The 8,727-nt window shown below is 50.7% G+C and overlaps 1 protein-coding gene across 5 annotated transcripts in view; it reads left to right on the top strand.

The window, feature by feature from the left end:
- Positions 1-8,727, top strand: part of DLEC1 (deleted in lung and esophageal cancer 1) — a 44,735-nt gene that overhangs the window by 27,552 nt on the left and 8,456 nt on the right. For all 5 annotated transcript variants that reach the window (XM_004676634.2, XM_012720310.1, XM_012720309.1 and 2 more), the window contains exons 15-20: positions 79-247; positions 802-895; positions 1,072-1,202; positions 1,307-1,465; positions 2,756-2,895; positions 8,132-8,285. In XM_004676634.2, the coding sequence (XP_004676691.1) occupies positions 79-247; positions 802-895; positions 1,072-1,202; positions 1,307-1,465; positions 2,756-2,895; positions 8,132-8,285 (847 nt within the window). The remainder of the gene's footprint in view (positions 1-78; positions 248-801; positions 896-1,071; positions 1,203-1,306; positions 1,466-2,755; positions 2,896-8,131; positions 8,286-8,727) is intronic.

Raw genomic sequence — 8,727 nt, 5'->3', positions numbered from 1 at the left:
AGAGCGAAGATGGGACAGTGTGGAGGCCCACGCTCCGGGGTTATCTGGGCTCCTTGCTCACGGCGGGTTTGTGTCCAGTGCAGAGCTGGAAGACCTGGAGGAGCCCTCCTACACAGTGGATGACGTGATTGTCCTGGAAATCGAGGTGAAGGGCTCAGCAGAACCATTCCAGGTTCTCTTAGAACCATATGCCCTCATCATCCCAGGGGAGAACTACATTGGCATAAATGTGAAGAAAGATTTTAAGGTGAGTATTTGCTCCCGCTCAAACCCCCACCTACCCGTGAGGCTGGCTGAGGTGGTGCTGAGATTGGATGTGAGTGGAGGGAGGAGCTAGCTGGAGAAGGGGATGGGAGCAGCCACCAGGTAGACGGGGACCAAGGGAGGCCCCCTGCACCCAGCTGGTCAGCACAGCTGCTGAGTCAGGCATGCCCGGCTCATTTCCTCAGCTTCCCGGCATCCTCTGCAAGGTTAGCTGTGCTACCCATTCCAGTATTCATGGGTCCCAGGGAGAATATGGCTCCCACGAACCCCGCTGTGCGGTGTGAGAGCTGCTGGTCAGCCAGGAGTTGGCTGGGAGGGTGTCAGGAGGAGCCCACAGTGCCACTATCCCAGAGTCGGTGCAGACATGACATGGGAGGGTGTCAGGAGGAGCCCACAGTCCCACGGTCCCACAGTCGGTGCAGATGACATGGGAGGGTGTCAGGAGGAGCCCACAGTCCCACGGTCTCACGGTCCCACAGTCGGTGCAGACATGACATGAGGGCAATACCCAAGGAGCCGGGTGGGTTTGCCTTTCAGATGTGGAACAACAGCAAGTCTCCTATCAGATACGCGTGGGGGAAGATCAGTGACGTGCACATCATCGAAGTGGAACCCTGCATGGGGGTTGTAGGTACTTCGGGAACTCGGAGGGTCACACCAGGGGAGGGAGGCTTCAGTGAAGGGGCCTGCACGGAGGTTCGTGCTGATCAGCTCCAGTTAGCAGAGACCGGGCATCTGGGCCCAGCCACGGAAGGACACTGACCTGGCTTCCTTTCTGGCCCTCTTGCCTTTCCGCCTTTCTCCCAGAACCCAGCGAGGTTGAGTGTTTTGTGTTGAACTTTACTGGGGGTGTCCCTGGGCCGACCAGCCACGATCTGCTGTGTGAAATCAAAGATTCCCCCTTCCCGGTGGTGTTACACATCGAGGCGGCCTTCAAGGTGCAGCTGGCAGGGCTGGGTGGCCGGGTGGGCCAGAAAGTGGGCAGCAGCAGGGCAGAGCCCACTCCCAAGGGGCCTGTGACGGGTGCCTCTGGCTGTCTCAGGGGCCTGCTCTCGTCATCAATGTCTCAGCCATCCAGTTTGGTTTGCTTCGCCTGGGGCAGAAAGCCGCCACCTCCATCCAGATACAGAACATCAGCCAGCTCCCAGCCGTATGGCACTTGCAGGAGAGCCCGGACTGCCTGGAGGAAAGGCAGCAGGAGGTAAGTGAGGGCTGCTACGGGGTACCCTCCCCCCGGAGCTGATGTGCCTGTGCCATGTGTGACCTCTGACGCTTGGCCTGGTGCATTCCAAACCTCGAGGCTGGGAGAGGAAAAGGCTGCCCCTCGTCCTCCCCATCCATTCCCTGATCCAGGTGCCTCTGAGGAGTCCAGCGAATTCCCAGAGCACAGCTGGAAACGTACAGACCTCAGCGACTCCCATTTCACGAAACAGAGAGAGATGAGGGCTTCCCAGGGTCACACAGCCTGTGGGTGGTGGGATCCTATCTGGCTGCAGTTATCACAACCACAGCCGGTTTCACCCACCGAGAGTAACTACATTTTGTCACTGAAATCCCCGCGAGTTTTCTAGTATGTTAAGATTTTGTCATCGCCGAGGCTGAGGAATCCTGTCTTTACAGGTCTCTGCATTTTATTCTTTTGAACTCCCTGGTGGTGAGATTTGGAGTGTGTTAGATGCTATCAGGCCGGGGACCCAGAAGCCCAGGCCCAGAGTACAGCTACCCCCCAGGGCCCCAGAGAGATGCACATGAAGACCAGAGACCACAGAAATCAAAGGGTTCTCCTGCCCCGCTGGGCTTGAACACAGCTCTGGGGAGCCGGCCGGAGCTCCTGGGACCCTCCTGCAAGCTAGGCCTGAACAGCCTTCGGGGACAGCCAGCCCAGGCCTCCCACCGTTGCCGGGGAAGTGAGGGGTGGCCTTCCTTTAACACTGCCAGGGTCCTAACCTGCTGCAGGAGAGAGGATGCTCCCAGCCCCACACCCCCGTGGCATGTTCCTCTGCCTTCCCCTCCGATCTGGCTCTGGAGATGAGTTTTTGTTCTCTCACTCTCCTTTATTTAAAAAAAAAAAAAAAAGATTTATTGATTGATGCATACAGAACTGGGGTATAGGCCAGAGGTGCAGGGGCGGCGAGAGGCTTCACCAGAGACAGAGTGGGGAGCAGAACAGCAGGTGAAATACACTGCTGAGGGGAGCAGCGGGCGGGTCAGGGGAGGTCTGTCGCACCATGTGGGTCACCTCCAGGGATCGAGCTCATGCTGCAGTGGCTTTGGAGAGTTTCATAGTGCTGGGCTTTAGCCCGTTGCGCCCCCAGGGGGGGCCCGTTGCGCCCCCAGGGGGGGCCCCTTTTGTTCTCTTAATCCTGAGACACTGCTCTGCGGTGCTCCCCCGCCTGCAGATGGTCTTTGGCAGGGGGCAGCTTTGGGGGGCAACCCTGGTTCCAATTCCAGTGGCCTCCCCTCCTTCCTTCTGGGTTGACCTCCCGACCAGGTGTCTCCTTTGGACATTGAGCCCTCCAGCGGCCAGATCCCGCCCCTGGGGGAGTGCAGGGTGAGCATCGCCCTGGAGGCCCTGTGCTGCCAGCGCCTGCAGACCGTCCTGGAGCTGCAGGTGGTGAACGGGCCCTGCAGGTAAGGGGGCAAGGGGAGCACCCCAAGAGTGTACTGAAGGATACTGAGTTTGTTTACATCAGGTGAGTGAGGTGTTGTAAGGTCCCGAGGATAATAGAATAAGGCAAGGAGACAGAAGTAAAAGAGGGGAAGGCTTTATTGCGCTCCCCGGCAGGCGAGGCCCCAGCTCCCCAGCGGGAGGTCCGGGAGTCACCTCAGTGTAGGAGCTGGGGCTGGAGGTAGTGGGAGAGCCACGCGGTCCTTAGGGTCGGCCGTCCCGTTTGTTCGAGGTCTTGGGTCTTCATCAGGGTGGCTCTCTGGGGTAACATCCTGAGGCCAGCTTGGCAGCTGTCTCCTCTCGATGCCGCTGGATATGCTTCCATTTGCCGTATGTAGGTGTCTGTACTTAACTTTCCAAATGGAAAGGTATTGCTAGTGTTTCTTTTGTGAAATTTGGAAATTATGTAAAATCCATTACCTGGAGATAGTTCACTAGTCATATGTTGGAGCAGTTCTTTCTAGATTGTGTGTGATAAAGGAATGTAAATGAGCACCAACACCCCTCCTCCCCGCTTCACGGTGACCCAAAAAAGCGCTACTTACTCACGCCCTGCCACCCAGCTTTGGCCCTTGTAGATACTCTCCCAGGGACACGCACACTTGGTGGGAGCCCCGCGCCCCCACGCTCCCAGCCGCGGAGATACGCGTTCACCGCGTTCCCCCCGGGAGAAGGGGCCCACACACGCTTGGCCTGCTTAAATGAGCGATACCGTTGCATTCTGGGAAGATAGTTCCTGTCTCCTCCTTCCCCTCTCTCCCTCTTTCTTTCTTTCTTTTTTTTTTTTTTTAAGGATTTACTTATTTATGCATATAAGACTTGGGGTGTAAGCCAGAGGTGTGGGGAAGGTGAGCGGGTTCACCAGAGACAAGAGTGGGAAGCAGAACAGGTGGACTGACTGAAACACACTGCTAAGGGGAGCAGCGGGTGAGACAGGAGCCGTCTGCTGCACCATGTGAGCAGTGGCTGGTGATAGTTTGCTGGTGCTGAGACTTAACCTGTTGTGTGCCACCAGGGAGGCCCTCGTTTTCTCTTCTTAAAGGACCTTGTTTTAATCAGCAGGTTTTACATTTGCAAGTGGTGGAAATAGATGTAACCAACTTAGGCCAAAGGAGAGTCACTGGCTTGTGATGGGCATTCCCTCCCCGCTGAGTTCAGGGCCTCTAAAGTCCTTTGTCTGGTCTTCTACTTCCTCTCAACCTGCATTCCTTCCTCTACTCCATCACTTTCCTGTCCTTGAGCCCCTCTTTTCTGTGTGTTGACCTGGTAATGGTCTTAATGGGCCCAGCATGCATGTTGAGTAAGAGTCTTGTTCTACTCTTAAAAGGAAAGCCTTCAGGCTTTCACCATCAAGTGTGATGTTAACTGTAGGGGTTTTGTGGGTGTCCTCTATGAGGCTAAATAAGATCTCTTCTACTTTGCTTTTTGTTTTTCTCCTAAGAGAATGTTAGAGCATATTGAATCTTTTTTTTTTTTTTTGCATCTATTAAAATGATCATGTCATTTTTTGGTCCTTTTTTTATGTTCATACAAATTGTCACTTCGGCCCTCATAGCTTGAAAATAGCTGAATGAACTGAAAGACAGTAACTTTTCTTCCCGTCAGAGAATTGAGATCACAGAACAAACAGCCAGCCCCCCGAAACTGGATTCGTAGGCAAATAGAATACTGACCAGTTTGCCCACGGCAGAAACTGGAACAGGAGCTTGAGCAGATTCCTGGAGCTTGTGTGGCCTAGTGTGACAGTTGAAAACGCTGGGTACTTACATAGTTTCATTGTGAAACTGGAGAAAAAAGTCTGTACTTCGGTGTGGGAGGAAGCGAGCATGTCAGAGTTGTAAGATATCCTCGGAGGAAAGGCAGTTACTGTGTAATGAGCCCAGCGTATTCTCTGCAGGCAGGTCATACCCGGGAGGGAAAAGATTTTACCAGAGCTTTCTGTGACGAGGGGGAAGGATAATTACCCAACCCCCGTGTCCTCCTCGCCTTCCTGTTTCTTCAAAGAGGGAGCCACTCTTAGACACATTTGTGAAGGTCACAGCCCAGGGACAAAGGCCACTAGGAGACTGAGACCTGTCAGAGGATTGCAGGACATTCTGTCCCCTGTAGCTAACCACCGGGGTGTGTGACAAGGCTGCACTGAGAGAACCAAGAGGAGAAAAAGGTGCTGGAGGACCCTAGGCCTCGGACACTTACAACTGCAACAAATAGTAAATACAGCCCCGCCCCAGCCAGGTAAACATATAGCCTGGCACGGAGGCTCTGTCAGTTCCAGTTTCCCCACGTCACCCCACTGTCAGCCAAAAAGAAATCATGCAGCCTGATAAATGGTCATGGGAAACCTGGTTTGAGGGGAGAAGACTCAGGTGTGTCCAAGGCTTGAGAATTATCAAACCAAAATTCTCCCTCTCTAGAATATTTTTTTTCAAGACTGTTTATAAATGGAATCAAATGGTATTAGGAAGATGGGCTCTTGTGTTTTTAAAAAAGAACTCAGCGTAATTCCCTCGAGAGCTGTCCACTCCCTCCTTGTGGGTAGAATTCTGTAGTGAGAATATGTCTGTTAAAGCAACCGCCAAAGGAGAGTTAATTGGGCTGTTTCCAGGTTTGGGTTGTTGAAAGTAAACCTGCCACTTGTATATAGGCTTTCCTTTCTCTGGGGTGAATATTCAGGAGTAGGATTGCTGGGTTACAGGGTAAGAGGGTAAACACTTACCTTCATGATAAAATATTGCACAGTGGCTGAACCATCCTAATTTCTCCAAGCAAGATGTGAGTGATCCCGTTTCTCTCCACCCTGGAGGAATTGCTGCTGTATTTTATGTAGACCATCCTGATGTGTGAGGATATCACTACATACTTGTGGTGACCTTAATTTATACTTTCTAATCCCTAATGATTTTCAACATATCTCATGTGCTGATTTGCCATCTCTGTATCCTATTTGGTGAATTTTTTTTTAAAGATTTATTTATTTTTGCATACAGAGATATAGGCCAGAGGTGTGGTAGGTGAGAGGATTCACCAGAGACAAGGAGCAGAACAGGCAGATGTACTGAAATACACTGCTCAGGGGAGCAGCAGGCGAGACAGGAGAGGTGTGCATCATGTGGGTCAGCTCCCTGGCTAGGGATAGAATTTGTGCTGCAGTGGCTGCGGACAGCTTCATAGTGCTGTGCTTTTAACCTATTGCATCACCAGGGAGGGCCCTATTTGATGAACTTTTTTAACAATTTGATATCCTAATTGGATTATTTTATTCTCAAATTATAAGAGTTTATATAGTCTAGAAACCACCTCTTTGTTCTATATGTGGTTTAATTTTTTTTTCCCAGTCAATAATTCTGTCTTTAGAAAGAAAAAGAATCTTTCAAAGGACAAAAGTTCTTAATTTTGATGAGATGGAGTTTACTGCATTTTCCCTCTTAAGGATTGTGCTTTGGGGTCCTAAAGATTTTCTCCTATCACTTTCTAAAAACTTTATAGTTTTACACTTAAGTTTATAATATCTTTTGAATTAATGTTCATCTAAGTTGTGAGGTGTACTAGAAGTTTTATTTTTGCCTGTAGATAGTGAATTCCTCTGGTATCATTAATGGAAAGATTATCTTTCCCCCACTGAATTTTTTTTGCAATTGGGTGAATAATTTAAATAAAGTGTTCACCCATATCATGAAATATTTCTCAGCAATGAAAAAGCATTGTCAACACACTCAATATACACTCAACATGGATGGCTTTCTAAGGAATTCTTGGCAAAAAAAGTAAATATCAAAAGTTACATATTGAGGGCCCACCCTCCCTGGTGGTGCAGTGGGTTAAAGCACTGCACTGAGAAGCTAAAGCCACTTCCGCATGAGTTCGATTCCCGTCTGCCCCGTGACCACATGGCGCAGCAGACCTCTCCTGGCCTGCCCGCTGCTCCCCTCAGCAGTGTACTTCGTCGATCTGCCTGTTCTGCTGCCCACTCTGTCCCTGGTGAATTCTCTCACCCTCTGCATCTCTGGCCTGTACCCCAGTTCTGTATGTACAAATAAAATAAATTCTTTAAAAAAAAAGTTACATATTGAATGACTTTCTTTATATAGCATCCTTAAATTATAGAGCTGAAGTACAGATCAGTGGTTACAAGGAGAAAGGAAGGGAGGAGGAGCAAGAAGTGACCATGTCCTGTGTCGATAAAAGGTTGCATCAAGTTCTGTGTGCCCTTGTGATGGCACACTTCTATGTCTCACTGGTGGTGATGTCATATTTCTCTACCCATGCGACAGCATTGCACAGAAGTGAAGACACACAATTGAGTGCGTGTCAGCTTGGTGTGAGGGCTGAGTGACATTGCTGGATTGTATCAACGTTGATCTTCTGGTTGTGATACGACACTTAGCTATGTAAGATGTTACCACGAGGTGCAGTCCAAGAGTGTGCAGGATCCCTCTGGGCTGTGTGTGTGTGTGTGTGTGTGAGAGAGAGAGAGAGAGAGAGAGCGCTGCATGTGATCTTGATCTAAAAGTAGCTTAAAATTAAAAGCAAAATAATGCCAATGCCACTTCTCCTACATAAAACCCAACCCAAAAACTCAGACATACTGGTGTGGGTCAGTTTCTGGGGTTTCTGTGTTTTGCTGAGCAGCGTCTGTTCCCCCACCATTGTCTCGATGACTGTAGCTCTAGAGACCCAGCGCCCACAGCACAGTGGGGTCCTTCCACTTTCTTATTCTGTGTCTTTTGTCTTTCCATACAAATTTTATAAACTTGCCTTTGTCTACAAGTTTTTATGGGAGTTTGATAAAAGTTGTGTCAAACTTACAGAGCCATTTGGAGGAGAATTGACATCTTCACCGTGTTGCCTCTTTAAATTCATGACCCACTGGCTCTCTCTGTGAATGGCTGGATCAGTTTCTTTCATCAGAGTTCTGCTTTCAGCACACCAGTCCTGTGCATGCATTATTTGACTTCTACCCAGATATCTGCCACTAGAAATGGCAACGCCTTTTTAATTGGCTTCCACATGTTCATTGCTAGCCTGGAGTTGAGTTTTGTGTGTTGATTTTGTACCCTGTACATTTGCTGAACTCAGTTCTAAGGATTTTTAAAATACAGACTCATTGGGATGTTCAAAGTAAAATGTTACGTCACCTGAAAACAGGGACAGTTTTGCTTCTTCCTTTCTGACTAGTTTGCCTTGTGTTGCCGTGTTCAGCTACCTTCCCGTGTATGCCGAGGTGCAGCTGCCCTACGTGTACCTGCAGAGCAGCCAGGTGGAGGTCAGCAAGCTCTACCTGGGCGTGCCCGCAAAGGCAGCCGTCACCCTCATCAATGGCACGCTCCTGCCCACCCAGTTCCACTGGGGCAAGGTGAGCGAGCTCTCCACGCCAAGGGATGTGTTGCTGCGGGACATCGCTCCCTGGGGGCCCCCAGAACAGACACGTGGCTCCCTTCCGTGCCTGTTCCTCAGCCCGCAGTACTTGGAAAAGCTGGGCTTCTCCTAAGGGAAACGCTTCTGCTGGGGTTTTTCCTTGCTCTGCCCCAGGAGTTTCTAGAACGAGGTAGACCTTTACGCCGGCCTTGCCCACGATGGTCCACACAGCTCTGGCACCTCACTGTGGGGCCATGGGAGAGGAGGGCCACACTTGGTGCATCAGAGGCTGCTGCCCTCTGCTCCCCATCCACTGGCCCCTCAGAGGCACCCCGTTAGATGTGTGGTCTAGCTGGAGAAAAGGGAAGGGAATCTCCCATGGGCCACGCAACGGGGCTGGGCACTGTCTGGGCTGGGTCTGTCCTCAGTGACCGGCACAT

Source organism: Condylura cristata, unplaced genomic scaffold (genome assembly GCF_000260355.1).
Source record: "Condylura cristata isolate star-nosed mole 26May11 unplaced genomic scaffold, ConCri1.0 scaffold00004, whole genome shotgun sequence".
In the NCBI taxonomy this organism is placed as follows: Eukaryota; Metazoa; Chordata; class Mammalia; order Eulipotyphla; family Talpidae; genus Condylura; species Condylura cristata.
This window is presented reverse-complemented; position numbering and strand designations above follow the sequence as displayed.